The 23,523-nt window shown below is 33.3% G+C and overlaps 1 protein-coding gene across 1 annotated transcript in view; it reads right to left on the bottom strand.

The window, feature by feature from the left end:
* Positions 1-23,523, bottom strand: part of LOC133188548 (potassium voltage-gated channel subfamily H member 6-like) — a 46,833-nt gene that overhangs the window by 7,064 nt on the left and 16,246 nt on the right. Inside the window, exons 3-10 of the mRNA XM_061324018.1 lie at positions 19,928-20,071; positions 13,268-13,555; positions 10,303-10,520; positions 2,765-2,857; positions 2,230-2,568; positions 1,521-1,917; positions 899-1,098; positions 397-484 (exon numbers count right to left, since the gene is read on the bottom strand). Of these exons, the coding sequence (XP_061180002.1) occupies positions 397-484; positions 899-1,098; positions 1,521-1,917; positions 2,230-2,568; positions 2,765-2,857; positions 10,303-10,520; positions 13,268-13,555; positions 19,928-20,071 (1,767 nt within the window). The remainder of the gene's footprint in view (positions 1-396; positions 485-898; positions 1,099-1,520; positions 1,918-2,229; positions 2,569-2,764; positions 2,858-10,302; positions 10,521-13,267; positions 13,556-19,927; positions 20,072-23,523) is intronic.

Below are 23,523 nucleotides of genomic sequence, written 5' to 3'. Positions count from 1 at the left end.
TTCCGAATGAATGTATTAAAACAGACATACAGTAAAACACACTTAAAACAAAGTTCCAGGGATGGACAATTTTGCTTTGTTATAACGTAATTTAATTTTTATATTATCCTTAAGTTCACAATATTATTTTTAAGGCACATAGAATGAAATTCACTTTGCTGCAAATTTCAATTCATTATAAGCATGTTCGCTATAAGGGTGTTTTACTGTATATTTTGCAAACTTGATTACATTACAGACTCAACAGATTTAACTGAATCAGATGAAGAAAACTGAGTTATCTCCACTTACGTTGTATAACACATTAAATTTTATTTGCTCATATTTGAAACTGACCTGGTTCATTAATTTCTTAAGTATTGATTCAGTTCCAATGTCTGCACCAGTTTTTCTTACCTTTGAATGCTGGACAGTTATTGATAAGGTTTTTATTTAGATGTAAACAGATATCTGCCTGAAGACACTCGGGAAAACTCTTCAATACCTGGAAAGTAAGATCATATGTTTTCAGAACTTTAAATATGGCTCAAAAAGCATATATTTGTCATGTACACATTCACTAAGTTTTAGTAGGACAAGTCTATGAAGTTAGCAAGTTTCATAGTTTATTAATGCAAAATCCAAAAGTTTCACTGTTTAAATACATAGTGCATCATAACTGCTACGACATATGGGAACATTTACGACAAAATTTCTTCTCATGATTTGTTTATGCTACCTCATTTAAAAATGTCTATGTTTTTAAAACATTCAAATATTTAATAAATTAAATTGCCTTTCATGGCTTCCATAAACAAACACAACTGCCTGATAAAGTGTTACTTACTAGCACAATAATTACCATATTCATGTCTAATTACCATATTCATGTCTAATTATCACATTCACGTCTTATTACCATATTCATGTCTATCCCATTCGTATAGGACCAGGAATGCTGGAAATACTCTTCCAGTCTCTGTCGGAGCGGATTCGGAACCTGATGGAACCGGATAAATTCCTTGATCCGTAACATATGGACATGGTATCTGGATGTTCCGGAGTACAATCTTTGGATGATGGCGGAAACATTACCAAATATACTAGCATACATTAGAGCTGCAAAATAAGGCAAAACATTACCAAATATAGTGGCATACATTAGAGCTTCAAAATAAGGTCAATTAAAATCCCAAACCAGCAACCTTTTATTCATTAATCTGTTCCCTTAACATTATAACTTTTTTTTTAGTATTTTAGAAATATATGGTGAGTTGAAACTTTGTACTAGTATTAACATTAATTGCTCTTTGAAAAGATTTCGTGAATGTTTTCCCATCATCAGTTTCCACAATTACATTATTTTAACAGACACAATGTCTGGGGAATCTTGTCATACCCAATAAATTAGACAGGTTTTTCTGTAATGATTTATCCAAGTTACATTAATTAAGGATCGTACTTCTTTGAAAGATACTTCATGCTTTGTAAATATAAGAAAAATTCCAAAATTAATATTTGAATACAACTCCTGCACTTACACCCGATCAACATGATGAGGATGGAGAATATTTTCTCGGAGTTTGTGTTCGGTGACACATTCCCAAATCCCACACTAGTCAGACTACTGAACGTAAAGTACAGTGCCGTCACGTACTTAGACTTGATGGTGGGCCCTCCGGTACCGTTTACGTACTTCTGGTGAGTCTGACGGGCAAGTTCATCTAGCCAGCCAATCTTCAGGTCCCCTAACATTGGGCGCTCCATGTTACCAATCGCGTACCATATGCATGCTAACCAATGAGCAATCAACGCAAAGACCAGCATGAGGAGCATCAATACGGCAGCACCGTATTCCGAGTAGCGATCAAGCTTCCGGGCCACCCTGACCAGTCGTAATAAACGAGCTGTTTTTAGGAGTCCTATCAGTGTTGTAGTCTGAAATGAGAGAAATTTTACCTTGATTATATCAGACTTATAATTAGGTCTAAAGAAAGTTCAAAATAATTAATAATATTTTTTGATTAGTCAATGGGAAATAGAAACTTGGCATCACTAAGAAATATCATTACTGTGAAATTTTTCATGTGGTAAAATAACATGAAAGAGACCTTATATTCAAAGGCTGAAAGGGGGGGGGGTCTATGAGGTTTTACAAAGATGCTCGGAAAATTAAGGAATACGAATGTTCTAGCTATTATCTTAGGGGAAAATGTGTAAAATGCCATTTTTTTTCAATAAAAGGCTTGCCTCATCAGTCTCGGACCCAAACAACAGGAGATCAAATGGGATGGCTGCCACCACATCGATGAGAAACCACCCTTTGAAGTAGTGCACCATGATTTTTCCTGGGTCGCTGACCACCTCGTCATTTTTGTTGACGTATGTTGTGCGGAAGTTGATCAGAATGTCCACAATGAACATGATGTCCACTATAAGGTCTATGATGGTCAGGGGGTCACTGTATCGGCTCTGAATGCTTTGATTCGAGGGTTTCTTTTTCTCCTCACTGAGGACAAATGCAGCAGCATAGGGGGTAAATATTGCAGTGTAGATGACAAGGAGAAGGATTATCCAATCCCATACAGCCTAACAAAAAGAACATGGTTATTCAATCACATCAAATCAAAAACAGAATTATACTTTGTCAAATAGAATTCTCCAATCAAAAAACAGTCTCTAGAGAATATAAGTGGTGAAAATTTTAAGGAATACATTTCCATATAAATTATTGAGGTCTTTAATTTAATTGAAAAGTAGAATTGTATAGATTTTATTCACTTACCTTGAATGGGGAATAGTGTAGGATGGTGAATTTGTGTATTTTAGGTGACTGAAGCTTGTATTCGGGTAACACATCCGCTCCAAGGGAGAGAACCTGGTAAAATATCATTGACAGATATGTAAACTAATTAGAGAACACAGATGGACCAATCACAATTTTGATTTACCTGATTAATACGTATATGTATACCTATAAAAATTTAACCTGCTAGAAATTGCAGTGATTGATGCATCACAAAGAAATTGAGGGGACAAAACAAAGTATTTAGAAATAAAAAGTTAATTTAGACTGGAATCTGAAATGGTTTAATAATGATAAAAAAGAAATAATTATTTACTAGATGTTAACCAATTCTCTAGTACAATTAATCTTTTTTAATATTCCCATTAGATTTTAGGGGGAAAAAATACCAGGCACTCTTTCAGTAGAATCAGAAAATCTAGAACTGGCACAAACGTGCAATTAACAAAACTTCAAACCTGCATTTTTTTTTTTTAAACATGATTAACTAAGGATCAACTAAGAGTATAAAGACATTTACTGAGATGAACTAATTATATTATGTATGAATATGGCATTTCTACCTTAGACATAATTTAAAGTTAATTATGTTATTTCATTAAATAGTCTGAATTTAGCAAATCACAAGACAGTAAGAAGGTTGAGCTATATATAGATACAAAGCAAGTGATATGCTGCTCATCATAGTGATGAAAGATGTTGACATATTCTCCAAAAAACTTAACTTAAAAAATATATTTCAAGATAAAATACCAAAAATATAAGAAGAGTAAACTAGAAAGCAATTGAAATGCTGATTATATCTTCATAAAAAAAATTGAGATCAATCTCCTAAGTTTTAAGGCAACCAATTCTGAAGATATAAGATAATTATATATATATAGTCTAGCACTGCTAGAAGAAAAATGTGGTGTCCAAAGATATAGAGCCACTTCAACTGATCTACAATCACACATGGTGGTGTATACCGCTGGTTTTCGTCCCCTGAGATAGGTCACTGCTTCACTCATTCTTTTGACAGGGTTGTCACTTAACTTACGGACTAGACTAAGTGCACTCTCGTTTGATTGCTGCAGTTGATTTTGATTTTTGGTATCGAGCTCCTGGTATGATTAAAAGATATACAGCAAAAGAGGTGTTATCAAATTTATTTTTCTTTGTGCATCGATAGTTTTCATAGATTCCATCAACTGAAGTCATTATGTACCACATACATACTATTATTACTCTTGCAATTTTCTTTATAAGTTTTAATAAAATTTAATGGCCAGGTGTATCCATAAGATTAGAAACAATTTTTGGTGTAGTATGAGGGGAATTACCAATATTTAGGAGATTGTGATAAATTGTATGAGCAAACGAGTATGATTGCATACTCCAACATGTATATCATTTTAATACACTCACAAAAAAAATAAAATCACTACTTATACATACACTTTTTTTGATTAAAACTACAGATAAAGGTACATGTATTGTTCGCACACTATTACATGTAGTTGACAGCTAAGATATGACCATGTGAAATTTTGATAGATAAATATTAATTGTTCTAAAATTTAGGGTAGCAGCACCGGCTGTAAAATTTTTTTTATGAACCCTCTGCATTGAACATGTTCAATACCTTTTGCATTATTTACAAAAAATCCTTTTGTCAAGGATCATATGGTTATAGTTATTGATTTTTCTGTGATATACAATGTATCCGTCATGACCGATAAGTGACTAGAATCGTCTAAAGGGTAAATGAAAGGTTATACAATCATGTAATTACCTATAGGTCAATCAACTTATCATGTGCAGAAAATAAGCATATATATTTCATAGAAATTATGATCAAACAAATTTTTTTCTATCATCTTTCCCCCCACTCTGGCCTCCATCTATCTTCCTAACAAATTGCATAAGCCAGTACACCCTCCATTGTAATGGCAACTGCATAAGGATACAAAGAAAAAGTTCAGAGGTCATATGTGATGTCATATGGTTATGAAGGTATAACCTAGGATTCTACTGGCATGGTTATCTAAGGAATCTGACTTTCTAGTTTGTTGAATGTGCCAGGATAATATTATTGATAGTTGGAAATGGAGGATTACTTGCATAACAACAATTAAAGCTCCTTATGCGTAAATTATTCCATATGTTTCAACTGTCATTAATGCCCAAGGCATACCCAACAAACTACACAATGATTCCTTATTTTTATAATTATTTGTGAATTAAAAATGTAAATGTAAATTAGAGAGCAGAAAGACACAAAGTATTCCATGTTAATTTCCATATATAGTCCCGTCAATGGCTGTCTGTCTTAATAGACAAAAAACTCAAGAAATTGACATGCATATTTGGAACTTAATTGACCTTTAATTCACTTGCAAAACACATTTTACTTGATTTTTTTTTTCTTTTAAACATGTGCACCCAAATATTGTCCAACAGTTCTTTCGATATAAAGAAAAAAGATTTTTTTTTCTTGTGCAGTACACAGATATCATTGGTCTTTCAATTAACTTTGCATTAATTACATCTTTCATAAATCAAATAATCTTAACAAAGTTCTATTTTAAGCTTTCATGCATGTCTTTCACTCTGAGAAAAAAAAAAAAAAAAAAAAAAAAAAAAAATATATATATATATATATATATATATATATATATATATATATATATATATATATATATATATATATATATATATATATATATATATATATATATATATAAACCTCAATCATTATGGATATTCCAACTAACTCCAAAATCTTCTGGGGATTAAACCATTAAATACCCTAGCTCTCAAATAATTTTTGAATAGAAAATAGACAAATATGCACAGATAAGAATCAAATAATTAAATTACATCACTTCCAAATCAAATCCCCCAGTTTTGATATTCAGATTCCTTGGAGATTTACGTGTAGAGATCTTTTTATCTTGAAATATATATCCTATTTCACTCAAGAACAAAGAAATCAAAGCAATTTGGTATTACATATAATTATATCAATAAAATAAAATTTCCTACTTTTGTTAGCTGATTCATCATCCATTGGTAAGTCACAGTGATTAAGTAGACTAGGTAGGTTAAAATCATCTTTAAAAACGTACATTTCACAGAAAAAAAGCGAGAAAATATGATTCAGCAACTGCTCCTTAAGTCATTCATTCACTAGAAATAATTTAAATAAGACTTCTAATGAACTGATTGTAGTTCAAACTATATACTCAGATCCTTTTTTCCATATATCCTTAGCACATACTGTCTGTGATCTGAGCGAAAGCTGTCAAAACAATTCCATCAGGGTTTCTATCTATTAGAGTTTAATTTAAAAGATGATATTTAATCTCCCAATACTAACACTTCGATAATGCACATTTGATAAACTGAAGTTCAAGATCCTATAGCATGAAGGAAATTGCTGATTCTCTCTTAATTTATATATCCATGATGTAATGAAGTTTTGATTAAATTCTTATGACATGAATTCTGTTGAAATCTCGATTGAACATATATCCACAGTGAAAATGTCAGATAAAATCAAACTTATCCTTGTCTTCTCCATTTTTCCAAAAAACATTGATAATTTCCGCAAGAACATGCCACAGAAAATTTATCCCAATGCAGAATTCAAGCAAATCTCAAAAGAAGAAAAGGAAAAAAAAAAAGAGAAGATATTCTTGAAAAAACAATTAACTTTGAAATATATATTCTGAAGCAATTTCAGACTTATAAGAATCCCTGGAGCAGTCATTTAGCATGAAGTTCAGAAGAACTTCTCGGCACTTGGTCGTAACACATCATGTAACATAGCAGCGAACACAAAAAGAGCATTATCTTAAAAACTTTATACCCCTCATCACCTGCTTGTTAAAATCAAATAAAAAAAATTTCTTACTGAGAGAAAATAAACATGCAGTGCTGCTGTCTTATTTTAAAGAAAAAGAAAAAAATAAACAGGATTTTTAAAGTGCATGTGCACCTGTTCTGAAATATTTGTAAGTTAATACCTGATAATTTTAAAACACTTAAATAAAAATTAAATTCGTGTTAACCATAGAAGATGGAATGTGACAGCTAGTATTTAATTGGTTGTGCCAATACTGAGTTTGAAATTTTTCTAGAGAATTTTTTTCTAATCAGAAATATCAGGCTGGCTCTATAATTTGCCTTTTTAGAGCTTCGATCATTATCGTATAAATATATAACTAACGATTTATTTGGGGGAAAAAAAGTAGCTGACACAAATAAGCCAATTATTTCATGTTTCAGTTTGCAAAATTATGGGACATCAGTTGATTTTCAGACCCTCTTGCACAAACTGCTGATGGTAAATTTGACTGAAGCTGCAGGGTTCATAAAATAAAATTTGTAATTCTTAAAGCTCACTCTTGCATTGACCAAGTATATGCCGGTAAACTTTTCATGAGTACCGAGAGATAAATTGCATGGAGCTGAGCCAAGCTAAAGAACAAATCAAATGGTGAAGGAGGGAGTTTAACAACATACTTAAGTTAGTACATGTTTCAAATGAGATATTAAACTCTTTCTGTTTCTATCAATTTCATAACAACTCCAGTGTATGTGTATTTTTTTATTTTAATCAAATAATTATAAATATTTAATCTTGACTGGTCCAATTTTGTAAACGCCTATGATAGTTTATTAATACCATCCAGATGTATATTAACCTGTCTGCAGCAAGTCAGGTGACTGAGTAGTTTCCAATCATAATAAATGATGAGTACTGTTTTCCCTTGCAATGACGAAGGAGGGGATATAGTAAAGCGCTTGTGTGTGGGTGAGCGTGTGGGTGAGTGAATCTGTGTGTAACAGAAGTAATAATTTATATTGGGTTCAATGTGCTCTTGTGAGGGGATGCTCTGCTTTGGGGTGCCCTTAATGTTAAGTTCATTTTTCCATAATCAAAAACTCTTCATCTATGAAGACTGTGAGTCATCTTTTCTCATGAGTATAAGTCACAAACAAAAAGTCTTTTGGACATTAGGGATGATTTGTTTTTAGAAGTAGATAAATATTCAGTCAACAGTTTCCTGATATTTCTCAAACTGCATGCTCAAGAAAAGCAGTTTCCAGATAGTGCTCAAAAAAAGCAAAGAATTCCACAGAAAACACACTACCTGAGGCCATCTTTAAAAATTGTTTGTTTGCCCTCTCCCAACCGACTGCCTAAAAATGGCCTAACTCAAAACTTTTTTTAACCTCCAGGAACAATAATTCTTTTTTATTCATTCAGGAATAAAAGATTCCAAAAACTGAGCACTGACATTGAAATTTTCTGGAAAAAAAACTTCCCACCTACCTTCCGACCCAATTTTTTCATCCCGAGTCGGGAGAGGGCAAAGATTATTTTAAAGTTGGCCTGAGCATTATATGACTTCCCTGTGTATTTGAATTTTGTAATGAAACATTAGTAAATTAAGATTTCTGGTTGTTTCCTTTTATAATTAGATGTACTAGTACTCAGATCAAAGACAAGGATTAAATTGTGATCAATAAAATTTTATTTGTTGTATTATTGGGTAGAATATCATTCTAGCTGAAGTATCAATGACAACAGGTAAAATCCTAAATCATCAATCAATTAAAACTCTGTGGAGTTTGATTTTGATTTTGCCAAAGTAGATTAACAAGTCAACCAGATGGAAAGTAGAGAGTTCCTTTTTTTCCCTAATTCTGTACATTTTAATGACTGTTTGGCAATAAAAGATTCCAAAAACTGAGCACTGACATTGAAATTTTCTGGAAAAAAAACTTCCCACCTACCTTCCGACCCAATTTTTTCATCCCGAGTCGGGAGAGGGCAAAGATTATTTTAAAGTTGGCCTGAGCATTATATGACAATTTTAATGACTGTTTGGCACCTCAGGTGCAACGTCTTCATTGTTTAATGAGTTTGATGGATCTGGAACAAATTAACGGTACAATGCAAAAAATTACAACTCATTATAATTGCTACTTTTCACCTCAATTTCAGGTGTGCATTACAGCTTCATTTTATCAATAGGAAGATTGACTTTACAACTCGTCACAGCTACATGACAAACCTTTAACTATAAGCATTCCACAGAACATGATTTCTATTCAATATACAGTCAAACCTTGATATCTCAAACTCTATGGGACTGAGAAAAACTCTGATATCCAAGGATTCGAGATGTCTAGGGGAAAATACTAAAGGATTATGTGGTTGGGACTTCCAAATCACTTCAACATATCCATGGTATTCAAGATATCAGTGTTCAAGATACCAAAGTTCAAATGTACTTCACTCACCATGTAGTCGAAGCATATAGATTACAATTAATATTCTATATATTACTTCAATCAGCCTTTAGACGCCCAAAGTACAATTATATTATAATTTATATAGAGTCAGTTGAATGACTAGTTTCCAACAAGAAATTTGTTACAAATCGCACTGATGCAGGCTTAATAATTGATGCATGGTTACAAATTTCCAAAAAATAAGACTTTCAACTTTTACATGCATACAGCTGTACCTGGCACTGGCTAATGGAAAAAGCATTGTTACAGTAACACATGGTAAGATATAAATTATAAATGTACCAGTAACGTATAATATTTTGTAGGGATAATGAGTATTTAGCAGTATGGTGACTATTTTGAAAATGTAGCGGTAATGCACCCAGCTTGACATTGTGTCCATGATTAATCACTGACAATGATAGTTTTAATAACTATGCACATAATGACATACAGTAACCCAACCACGAAGCTTGGTCTTGAAGTGTATTAAGTTATTTGGTGTCAGTAAAAAACCTTTGTTATACCTTTAAAAATTTGGTTTCTATATAAATCTTTACTAAAAAAAGTCTAACATTTCTAATGTTTTAATAAGCGGTCATAAAAAAATCGATGTTTGACCACAAAGTGAGATATTGGACCTGTCAATGAGATATTGGACTGCTTATGTCACACTGTGGGTGGGATCAGCTATTAAGTAAACTCTTTGTTCTTTGGCAAAATGCATTTTGTTATCCCCTCAAACCAAACTGTTTGCCTTCGGCCTAAAAGCCTCAGGCAATTACAGTTTGGTTCTTGGATCTGACAAAACGCATGTTGCCCTCGAACCCTGTCAATAAGATAATGTCTATTGTTCCAGGTGTGAAAATTGTAGTAAGACTGCATGTGATGTATAATAAAAACTTGAAATAATTCAATGTTAAATATTCTTACATAATAAATGTTACTGAAATTGTCCCAAAGAGGAGACCTGGAGAAGGGTGACAAACCAAAAGATTGACCAAGAGAATTCCTAGACACTCACAAACCATGCACTGCTAACGCAAGTTCTTCAGTTGTGACGTTTGATTAGATATTCTCAAGAGGATGTAAAAAGGGAACCACGAATATAAAAGCACACAATTTCATCAACAATATGATTCTAAAGCTCTGTTCTGTAATAGTAAACATCGATCTCTACATCTGCCCTGGTGTACATGTATCTCTTAGTATATCTCCAAAACACTGACCTGTGCTACTTTCTCAGACACGTTATGCTTCATGTTGGCAACATTAGACAGGAAGATTGGTCCCCGATTGTCTTTGGTTGGTCCCCCCTCCTTGTCTGTGTGTAAATCCCCGTCCAGGTCGTTCATGCTGTCTGTGAACTTTGTGCGATGTTTGGCGAGCTGCGAATCGCTGGATGCTTGGTTGATCACATTGGCTCTGAACAGATTCCCCATCCCCCCTGAAAAAGAAACTCCAGTATGAATTTTAGGATTGAAACAAATTATTCTCTTCATGCAGTCCCCATAACTCTGGGATTCTATAAAAACATCTGCCACGCAGTCATCAGTCACTTCATGTATTCAATGATTTTAGAGCTATACAGAAAATAATAATCTTAAATAATCCATTTTTTTAAAACTAATTTAGAATTTTTTCAAAGATTGTTTTACCTTATGATTTTTTTTTAATGAATAAAACAATTGCTTTTGAACGACCTGGACGGGGATTTTTTTTTATCCCTTCTTTTTTTTCATGCAATTTGAGGCTATAAATGTTTAACAGTGATACTATACCTGTATCGATTTTCTCATGTTTGTACTTTTCAGTTTCAAATTAAAAATGTACACAAAAAGCAAAGAAAATCTGACCCTCTATTCATAATTAAAGGTTATATGTATACACTCAAACCTAGCAACAATAAAATATGTTCAATGAGGTATTTTAATGTTCTGATAACAATTTAAGACTTTTTAAAAAAAATACTTTTTGTTAAGTTTTTTTTTTTTTTTTTTTTTTACAAGAACATCCAAGTTTGAACTGTATCAGGTGTAAAATTAACCCTATTTAGTAATCAATCAATTCATTCCTTGAAGGTTATTCAAATGCTGCATAACATTCAACTGAGCTGAAAGACCTACAAACTTTTAGTCTTCAGTGGTGACTTTTAGTAAGTACATTGTTAAGGAGATGTAAGTAACTTAAAGCTAGCTGGTTTTAAGTCTATTGGTTATATGTATTGTATTAGTATGTGGGGGTAGAGATAAAGATGGGAGAATTACAGAGAATATCATTTCAAAATTGGTGAAAAATAACTTAATTTTAAGACTTTTTTTGATGTCTGTCACATTAGTGTCATTTATTACTATCATATTTGTATAATTTGAATTGAAGGCTTCATTATGTAGCATATTAATGCTTGATAACATATAAGAGAGAAAATTATTTGAAAGAATTACTAAAATATGCATTGATCTTCAAGTGTGAGAAGGAAGGTAACTTGTGTTTACATCAAGCTTTGGCATGAGTTGATCATGAGTTATCTCTCTTTAATCAAATTCATGCCAACTCTAATCAATTCTATTTTATTATAAGAGTTCACATTAAACATCAATAGATAAAATAGACTAAGAAGTAGGTTTTCAAATTGTAACCTTTGAAGATTGATTGTACATGTAAATGCTGGAAATGCTGAGGCCTAATAAAATGAATTTCTCTGCAATTCTCCAGTTATACTGCATTGGGAGGGGTTGTATAGAAATAAAAGCCAAACGGGGGGACAGACGGGCCTTCCTTACTCACATGACCCTATTGTATTTGCCCGTTGGCGGCGATGTTTTCTCCGTAACCCATCTGCAAGAAAATTTTTTCTAAATTGACAAGAGAACTAATTGATCCCTATACACAAATGCTGCTATAAATGATTTTGTTGTCAAATCTTGAAGAATAGGAATCCTTAGTTTTTATAATTTCCATCATATATGCCTCCAGGATGAATTTCTTTTTTTGTCTGCATGAACATTGCTTTTTCTTCTAGCATGAAAAGGGGAAGAAAAAAAAACCTGAAGACTCTTTTACACTTGAAGAAAGGATTGAAGCATTTGTTAGTTTTAAAATGTCAGCTAATTTTTATTCCACCAAAGCAGCCTACACAAATGTTTAAAATTAGCTGCGAAAGAAAAAATAGAAAATTTCAAACAAGCAGAATCCCATGCGTAGTTGTTGTTTCTAAGTAAAACAGTTGTTGACTCAGAGATCATTAACACTATATACCATAATCAAGTACATAAATGCTCAGTCTATAATTACAGCCCCAGGCAGTTTTTAGTTAAAAACTGAAACCATTTCAATTCTTCTGAATTAATTTCAAATTTGATTTCACTTTGTGCATGTTTCGATGCAAGTGGGATAAAAAATATGATCTATTAACTTCCCACCCCTACCCCCTCCCACATCACCCCAAAAGTGTTGCGATGCTAGTGGGATAAAACATATGATCTATTAACTCCCCACCCCCATCCCCTCCCACATCACCCCAAAAGTGTTGTGATGCTAGTGGGATAAAACATATGATCTATTAACTCCCCACCCCCACCCCCTCCCACATCATCCCAAAAGTGTTGTGATGCTAGTGGGATAAAACGTATGATCTATTAACTCCCCACCCCCACCCCCTCCCACATCACCCCAAAAGTATGTACATGTATATGTGAGAAAAAAAAATTAAAATCTTGAATATTTTGAAACAACAGCCACTGTTACACATTTTTTCTACCACAGGCTACAACATTCAATAACTGGAGCACTATATATACACATCAACTCCCACTACCGTGCTGCATGTTCTCAGCTGGACATCTACATATACAAAATAAAAATCAAGGCATCTTGCATACTGACGTCTACAAAAATAACTAAAATGTTACTGATCTTCACAATATGTTTTACCATACATCTAAATGGGATCTGTACAATACAAGAACCTAATATCTGTATATGTACAACAGGACAGCTTAATCAAGGGACACTCTCCCTTGCACAGAAAAATATTTTTAGATGTTTTTTGAAAAACATATATATACAATGTGCAGACTGTTCTTGATGACATCAAATGCGAGACAGTGTGATATATATCTTTCCGATGAAATAATGACAAACCTAAAATGTTTATATCACTGAAATTATTACAAGGAATCCTGGGAAACCTACCCATTGAATTGTGGGAGTCTGCCTTGGGAACTCCTTGTTTATCTAGTGTCTCCATTGACGACGCCCGCCTGGGGATCCCAGTCTTATCCTGGATCTCCCTCTCAACATTCCGGATATGTGCGGGAGGGGAGTTTGGAGGAAGAGAGCCCCGGGGAACAGGGAGTTGGGTGGGTGAATCATCACGGTCTGGATCCTCCGGGTCCTGGGACCGTAGACTGATGCACTTAGTTTTACAATTGATGTCCCGGCGAATTGAGGGGAGGCGGAGCTTAAAACTTCGATGTCGACCTGTCAATGAAAGAATCACAAAACATGTACATTAAAACATAGTAAAATAAAACTCAAAATTGGAATTAGAGTTATTATCGTAACAAGATGAGTTTATGTGAAATATTTTATCGTGATCTTTGATGGTGAAAATGTCCTTTTTTGATTTTTGACTTTGACCTTATCACTTTGACCTGACAGGATGCTGAAAATGACCTTGAGCATCAACTTTACAATATATGATTTTGGATTAATATTTCATAAACTTAAGGTATTATCTAAGAGTTAATTCTAAAACAAAGAGACATACATGTACAGCAGATAAACAAACAGAACAAACACATTGCCTGCCCCAAGTCATTGATCTCTGAAAGGAACATAAAATATATTTAAGGCAGAAATTCTTGGTATCATGAGCTTTTAATTGAATTGACACTTTAAGCAAGGCAAGGTTGAGTTTAATTAGTATAAACAGCCTATTATATCAAACACCTTGCCTCTTTCTCATCACTGTGATCCACAAAGGGTTAAACAATTTGTACTTTTGCCAACTATACAATTGATTTCTTAATTCTTTCATGATTTCAGCTCTCCGTGTGTTAATGCCCATATCATTATCGTTCCTGAAACAAACACAGATCTTTGTGAAATATTGGAAATGTAGCTGTCTTTTTTTCTGATTTCTGACTCCTCTATAATCTATCTTATTATATGAAAAGATGATATTTGATTATTTTAAATCCCAAATTTACAAGTCAAAGAACCCTACAGATTTATGGGGAATACATGTATATAAATGATATCTAATCTCTGATTTAGAATTTTATTTATTAATTGACTTCAATTTGTATGATATATCATTTATCACTTCTGCAAATATGTTAAATTGAATATTTTGTCTAAACATTTAAAAAAATATTTTAAGATCAATCGACCTAAAACATTTTTTTAGTTTACTTAAACCTGACTCGCGGCTAAATCACTATTTTTCCATAACAATTTCAGGTGAAGAATTTAGTCTCAATCTTAAAGCGCCTATCAAACTATAAATAACATTGTTATACCCTTATAAATATCTTTCTTTATATTTATTACAAATAAAAAGTCCAAAAAAAGTAAATGTTTTTTCATCGGTCTAACAATGTCATTGTTGACCGGTCTGTCAGTCCAACATAAGAATTGTTAGACTGCAACGTCACTGCTACGTCACAAGTAATTAGTCGTCGTTCAATATCGGCAACACGGAAATAGCCGAAGTTTCAAGATATTTGAAAGTTGGCGTCATGGGAAAAATAATGCTTTCTGATAAATAATTTCTGTGTTAAAATAATTTAATGATTTTTTTTTTTCATTCTTTGTTGTCATTTTTATTTAAAAAGCCAAAATATAACTTACCAAGAATTTGTTAAACATATGAGTAAATCTATTTAAAGGTTTTAATTTTAGTGTTCTATCTAAGTGAAGGGTATAACAAAACAGTTATAGACTGGGATTTGGGCAACATATGATTTGTTGGATCTGAAGGTGAAAATGTTGCCCTTGGCCTGCGGCCTCGGGCAACATTTTCACCTTCAGGTCCAACAAATCATATGCTGCCCTCATACCCAGTCAATAACTGTATATTATGACATCTCAATTAATAAAAGTTAATTACAGGTTCTCCCAGTAATTAATAAAAAAAAAAATCCATTAATGTCCCTACAGTGGATTGTCAGTCAATCGAAAGAAAGAAAAATGAAACGCCATCTATGGACAAGCACAGTCGGACAGACTGATCACTTAATTGCTACACGAGCACCCAGGCTGAACAAAACACTGCGAAGCCCATATATAAAAAAAAATATATTTCCTGTATTCGTGATATTAATCATAATACAGACTTTATTAATTTCCTATAAAATCTTCTGAATTTTGAGGCAAAGAAAACGAGCTTGACATCAAGTAGTAATAACGCTTTTTTTATGACAGAGTGATGATGATAATAAAATATCATTAGTGTGTCTAATATACATGATTATGTTTCCTGATGTATCATAAATGCCAGAGGCAATATTGAATGGGCAGACTCAGGCATCATCTAAAATCTAGACATATATTAAATGGGAAGGGGTGGGGAGTACATGTAGTCACACTTTTGGTATCTCTGATATAAACCAATACTTAGTATTGCAATTACCTCACAGTTATCTAACTTAATGCCACTCTTTTGCGGCGAAGTCGAGGAAACTCTAAATCTCACGAGATTTTTGGGGCATGAAGTACTTACGCTAGTGACAATAGAATGATTCGAACCATTAGTATGCCGAAAGTACAATGTACTGCAAAGGGTTGAACTTCAAATAGTAGGTTGTCTAATTGGAATGTTTAGAGTTTTATTTTATCAGCTTCCAAAAGTAACTATTAATCAGAAAGAAATGGATGATTTAATTAGAAAAGTCGGCTTAGTGAAAAATAAAAATGAAGCACATTTGGACTAGGTTCTCATGAAATTTATTAGCGTGGTTCAGCGAATGTTCTGCAAGATATTTCACCAGGACTTCTTTCTCATCTGTCCTTTAAAAATCCACAATGCTTGATCTCGTGTTGTATGCAACAGCACATTGCTCCCAGCTAAAAGACGTTTCCTACCTTCACCGTGAAAGAGTTCCATTAAGTTAAGTAATCGCGATATCAAGTATTGGGACATATTTCAATATAAAGGAGTTAATTTGGAGATATTAAAGCCGATATAAAACAAGCTGATCTAAGTCTCAATTCATTGTGAACAGCAATGGAACTTGTATTAACATTGAGGTTTTTTTATGCAAGGAATTAAAGTTCAATTTGTCTAAAAATGTTTATACAGTCAAACCTTGTTATCTCGAACTCAATGGGACTGAGAAAAAACTTCGATATATCTCAATGGTTCGAGATATCGAGGGTAAAATGTGGTAAGGACAATCACTTTGACATATCCATGGTATTTGAGATATTTGTTTTCGAGATACGGAAGTTCAACTGTATCATTTTGTTGCTTGAAATAGTAATCATTCTGAGATTTGTAAACTAGATATGTTTTCTAGGCTATAAAGGGGGCATGGGGATTGAAAACTCTTCAAACACATTCTTTATTTTCAATCACCCTGATACAAAATTGAAACTTAATTCAAGGGAACCAAAATTTGAGGTTTAATCCTCACAATACATAAAGAAATGCATTTGTGCTGGGATGTTTCCAAAATTGCACCCTTCCCCCCTCTCCCAAAGATCGAGTTTTTAAAAGACAATGCAAGGAGTCTGGATCAAGACATGCCCTTTTTTAGGTCATTATATAGGAACAATAGATTTAGCAAATTAGATTTCAACTTCAGTAAGGGATAAAGCAATATTTAAACTTCAACACAACATATGTGATGATTCAATATATTATCTCATGACTGTACATGACCTTGATGAAATGACCTTTAACCAATGTCATAAATCAATCCAGTTGATGGTTATAACATACCTATAAACACTGGGTATTGAAGCGATAGATAAATAAAGTTGTTTGCAAAAGAAAATGCAGCATTAAAACATTATAAATTAAGTCAACTCCCCATTGCTGGGAGACTCAGCGAGTCCTGCAGTTGTCTTCCATCAACTAGCAAGCAAAATTATAATGTATCATTATGCTTTTCTGCATATTATCTACACTGAATAAAAGCATTTAATTTCTGAAGTTCACAGTGACAAAACTTTCCATTTTTTTGAAATGCATGGAATTTTAACAGAGGGACAGAAGAAAACTCAATGCAACCTTGTCTGTGGGAGGGAGTGAAAAAACAAAATGAAATCTCAAACATAACATTAGTATCTGTCCAAAGTTTGACACATCGCCAGACCAGGAGATTTAGTACCAGCGCTTCCTCAGACAGTATAATAAAGCACCTGTTCTACGACTCCCGCTGAAATATTCACACTTCATTTATTGTGTTAGGGTATACTTCCTGGCTGCCGTCAATATATATATAAACATGCGGAGTGTGTAATCATGCAGGGGATTCCGTTTAATATTCACAGCTTTCTGTGTAGATTTTTTTTTTCTCCGACATAGAATCAGGATGTGTTTAAAAACAGCTGTAGTTCTTTATAAACACAAAGAAATGCTAAGCTCTGCCACGATTACCCAGGCTCTGAGCAGACCTTAACAGCTAACATATATATTTTGTGAAGGTTAAAGTAACTGCAGAATCTATGTTACTGACATTCACCTATAGGAACTACCATAAAATCCTATAATCTTTAATCAGTAACTCCATAATTTTCAAAATATATATTCAATTAATTAATCAAACAACAACAAAAAATATTTTCAAATCATAACAGACTTCCTTAGAGCTATTATCAACATAGGAGACTGGTAGACTGCGATAAACATGTTAAATGCATAAAAACTGTAACCTCAGGTTTGTCTTACAGAAAGTCACAATGGTTTGAACAAATTTTAATGTTGAAAAGAACAGCAGGATATGCATGAAAATTCTTGTGAAGTGCACTGTGCTCTGCCAAGTACATAACAACAGGACTCGATCATCCTATTACTTTTTTTAAATTAACTTTTACAAAGAAGACATGGATGATTTCCAGATCATAGGAGGCCCATAGGCTATAACACTCACATGTGTCAAAAAGTCAAATATTTCCACTTTCTCACCTCACAAGTCTATTATTATACTAATTATTAAAGGATGTGCTAACTGTAACACACCATAGCAGACTGATTGGGTTATGATCTGTTCCAAACCAGAGTGTTAGAAATTTCTTAAGTGCTACATTGTCTATATATTTAAATACTGACAAATTTTAATCTAAAATCAGGGTTCAAATAAAAATTCTTTGAGCATTCCTAGATAGTTTTAATACCAATCGATCCATATTTCCTCTTCACTACAAAATTATGATATTAAAATATTTAAAGTAGATTGCCTATATACATAAATGGCTAACAATCATACAGATTAAACATGCTAGTTATTTAATTTTTCCTTTAAAATCTTACACTAGATTACAAAATTTGACTGACTGACGAGATAGTTATAATTTCAAATTGGTTTTAATAAATTATGATATATAATTACAGACCTGTTTACCCATATTGTTGTCTCTCAGTATTTTTTATTAGATTTGTCCGTGAGATTTGGCATTTGCCAGTAAGATTTCACTTTCCACCAAATTTACATACATTACTAGAGAACGACTACATTTTCTGATTATCATTTCTGTCATTTCTTTTAAACCACTGTGTTTTGGCAACCCGACATCACTGAAGTGTTTGAAATATTTCTCTTTTTTAGCGATAAGCGTCAAACTGAGACAGATCATAACGAAAACTAACTGCTAAAATCCAAACGAACGGATTTCCGATTTCCGTATTTTCATAATGCCAAAACGTGAGACATATTTTGAACTCAAAATCCGGACAAAATACAGCAAAATCGTTAGAGTAAACAGGTCTGTAATTATATAATCTTCAATAAATACATGCGAAAATGATATACATGTCTCTGCAGACAGACAGTCTCATGTAATTTTGGGAAAATAAAGTTCTCATGATTAAAAAGTAATTTACAGTATTTAACTAAAACCAAACAATGTTTTTCTAATGTAGGTCATGCAATTAAAGCCTCAGGCCAGAAGCTCTCAGGTTTTAAGAGTTTTTTAAAACAGTTTTTTGACTTATTTTATCTATATTTTACATGTAATTAATGCAATGTCCCATGCCAAAAAATTGATTTATTAATCTTATGTATAATTTTGGTCACAAAATGGGGGGGGGGGGGGGGGGGGGGGGGGGGGAGCAGGCCCCCCATCGAAATCTGGAAGTTAGAAAAATATGATTTTTTGTGACCTACTACATCTTACATACCTGTTGGAGAATGGGTAAATCTTTATCTTAATTAGTTGTCAAACTTTCTGTGAAAAGGGCCACAGTGACAGTGGATGCTGCAAGTGCAACACAGTTTGCCCCGTTGTGTATTTCAATATTTCAAATATGTTACACTGTACACATGGCATATCAAACACCACACTGTGTGCTTTCCAACTTGTGGCAAAGAAATTCTGTGTTCTCTCTGAGCTATATTTAATATTGTCTCAGGTGAGCTCAGGTGAGCTGAAAATAACTTTCTGAAGAATTGATCCCCTCCCCAGATGTTATGACAATAAACAATTGATCATCAATCATGTTCATCATTTTCAAAGCATACATTTTCGACAACTCTTATTTGTAATGAGTCCCATAGATTCGTCCAAAAATGTCTATGACTTCATGTTTCTCCCAACTCGATCAGGTTTTAATAGAATAAGAGAATGTGTTCATGAATGCAAAGGTTGATTAAATGTTATTCCTATGTCATTCCATGTCTTACTTACTCATGTTGCTGTTTTTGAAATTTTTGGCGATTTCATTCTTCAGGGGAGCATCTGTTATGTCTTCGTAGTTAATGATGAACATAATGATTTCTCCCTGCTCGTTTTTGACAGGGGCGATGAGAACACTGCATAGGAACAGGCTACCTACAGAAAAGAAGAAAAGTGATTAAAGCATTAAACAGTATTAACTAAAGTATGAAATATCAACTCTTCATACAAGTGTTTGTATATATGTAGGTATTTTAATATACAGTGGCGCCATGTTTATAGTCCTGACGCCATTTATCCGGACGCTTCACCATCCGGACAATATTTTTGGGGAACCTATGTTTTCCACGATATTTTGTCTCATTAATCCGGAAATTTGCGTTCCGCATCTGGACTGTCGATTTCAACTACAAAACATAATAGTTCATAAAAAAAATGACTTGTTTATCCGGACGGTAATTTTTTTTTTTTTTTTGTTTGTATGTTGTTTAATGTCCCTCTCGAGAATTTTTCACTCATATGGAGACGCCACCACTTGCCAGTGGAGAGCTGCAAATTTTGTCCTATACTCGACACTTACGGCCATTGAGCAGTGTGGAATCTTTTTCATGCCAGCACCTACTGCGACACGGGACCTCGGTTTATACGGTCTCATCCGAAGGACCAATCTCTACGTCCCACAGTGGGATTTAAACCCGCGGAAGTTTGAACAAAATGTGACAGAAGGACAAAGGATGGAAGGACAGTAGACGGACTTGACAAACATTACTGCCCCAGCCACATTCATGGTGGCCCAGGGCATAAAAAAGTTACGAAATAAAAGCTTATTCTTAAGACATCATAAAAAATGTATAATATTGATCCCACAAAGCCAACACCTAAATTCTGAGTGATTGACAGCAAAAACATTATGTTCATCAGATCAGCTGAAACATTAAGACAACGAAAAAATCAGATGCATTATCAGCTCCGATTTTAATGCCATATTGATTGATAGAGCCAGCAAATTAAAAGTGCAACAACTTTTTGATGTACACAGATTAAACTATCTCCTCAACTAAATTGTCAATCTCGGGGAAACTATCAGCTGATCAGCGGGAAATTTACGGTTTTCCTCATAAACGGTACTAAGAAATTGATTGCTAGCTTCATTTCTTATCACCATCAACTGATTGATGGCAATGATTCATTTTCTGAGGATCAGCTAAACATTTTGTCATAAAATTTTATTTTTTGAAATAAAAAAAAATTATTTCTTAAGTTGTCAATTTGAACCTTATTTTTCCTCATCCAAAGGCTGTAGATATTGTCATTCATAATGGCATTTATAGCTATATGCATGATCATAATTATTCTCATAAATTCAATCACGTATATTATAGCATCTTTCTTTTTGATAGCAGACAGCAAATCTCGATCCCTAGAATTGACACAATATTACTAAAATTCATAATTTATACTACTGCTTTTTTCCCAATGCCTATAAAAGACTTCAGAAGAAAGATCATTTTGTCATGGAGTGCCGGACATATATACAACATGTAATTGCACTGTTTTATGTATATATCAAAGATTTGATCTAAGCAGATTACATAGCGATTTTTGTTTTCAATTGTTATTATTGTTTAAATAAACCAACAGTGCAATTTTTTTCTAAGGAACATGTAATTAATCTTAAACCAGAACTTAATTTTAATCTTAATTATCAAACACTTTTCATCAATAATATGTCTCAATCTAGCAGATGTATTTTAATTACATCTGTATGTACAAGTCCAGTTAATGAGACCTTGACTTTTGACTTTTCTATAACTCAATATTGCCCTTTTCTTCTTTGATCACACTATCTTGATTTCTATCTTCTATTTTAAATCAAACAAACAACTATAAAGAACTAGTTCCCCAGTCCCTCTTAACTGCCTCTGTATCTTATGAACTAATCCACCTTTTTCTCCAAAAACTGTGAACATCTCTACATAAATGTCATGTCACTAGGGTATTTATACACTGCTTTATGACACTAAGCCAGAGAATTCCCTGTCAGAAAGATGATAAAGAAAGCATTAAATGTCAGACGGTCTTCAATTCAACTGAAGTTGATCTTTTGTCTGACTGACATTGGAAATCTATGTGTTTGGAATCTTGGTACTGGTAATGGGTGACAGCTTGTCTGATGTACTGTCTGACGAGTTCAACTTTAATATTGAGTCTCGTCCAAGAGAACTACATATAAATGAACAAGATGTATTTGTGAAACACCTATGCCCCCACTATGACAGCACATGGCCAAGGTTAAATTTTTTCTAAAGTAGGCCAAATTCCAAGGTCAAAATGTCAAATGTGTCACTACCCATATAAAGGTCTTGTCAAAAGGAAAACACATGCATGTGAAAAGTAAAAGCCCTTTCCAGTCATTCAGAAATTATATCCATGCAAGGTTAAAGTCTTTCAAAGGTAGGTCAAACTCCAAGGTCATGAGAAAATGTTGGTACCGCAAAACTAGGTCTTGTCAAAAGGAATACACATGTAAAATGTAATCCCAACCGTTTAAGAATTATGACCAAGATTAAAGTTTCTGCAGACACATACAGAGAATTTTTCATCTCAGGAATGTCAAGGTTTTGTGGTTGACTTATTTAATTCCACTCTTACACTGTATGTGGCAGTACTGCACACTTCCACTATTGTGGAGGAATTGATGTGGAGGAACGGCATATCTCCACTCATATGTGGAGGTATATAATCACATATTCTTGATACAGTGAAATCACACTGACAAAACTATTGACATTGTGAAGAAGATGAATTCTATGTTATTGAATTTATTTGTAGCCAAAACTCTGTTGACTAAATATTGGAAATAGTTTTCTATCTTGGAGCTGCACAGTCAGTCTGCTCTATTGAATGCGACAGAGAGAGGTGAAAATGACCATAAGAATTCAGACACGTAATACTTAACACAATATTCAATTTACTCCTGGGACCGTGTACAGTGAATATCTCTATATGTCAAGTGATGTCCAGATGTGTCAAGCAGTCCATTATATGATTATCTCCTTAGTGACGGGACAGGAAAATATTTAAGTTCAAAGAAACAATCAATGATTTTCATGACAAAGAAACATGTCTTGGATTTCTTACGTCCAGGAACTATGGAGTTGGTGTAAATTCCAATATCTAATCATAGACCTTCTATGATCTAATCAATCTGTACACTGAGAAAAGTGTGCATGTCTGAGTATAGTTACTAAATGCAGTATTTAGTTCAGCACTCAGTTGCAAATTTTTAATAATAGTTAAGATGCTCATTTTAGAGTTAAGAAAACTATATTTACATTTTTAGGAAAATTTATCAGAAATGAGGGTTTTAATTTGGACAATTTGGAAAATTGTACACCTTCTTGAGACTGGCTCTTCATAATGCTATAGTTATCTAAAGCAATGCTGGTTTTCATCTCGGTGTCATATTTCAGGTTCATAATTAGAAACTATCTATTCAGAGTCTTTCACTTTTACAACAGATGAGGGGCCAAATTTGACATTTTTTGTACCTCATCCTTTGTACAATGATCCTTGCTTTTAACTTTTATATATTATATGACTTTATC

The sequence above is a fragment of the Saccostrea echinata genome, unplaced genomic scaffold (genome assembly GCF_033153115.1).
Source record: "Saccostrea echinata isolate AGI-Se365-2 ecotype Australia unplaced genomic scaffold, CSIRO_AGI_Sech_v1 ptg000016l, whole genome shotgun sequence".
Classification (NCBI taxonomy): Eukaryota; Metazoa; Mollusca; class Bivalvia; order Ostreida; family Ostreidae; genus Saccostrea; species Saccostrea echinata.
The sequence above is the reverse complement of the archived record's forward strand: the minus strand, read 5'-3'. Positions and strand labels throughout refer to the sequence as shown.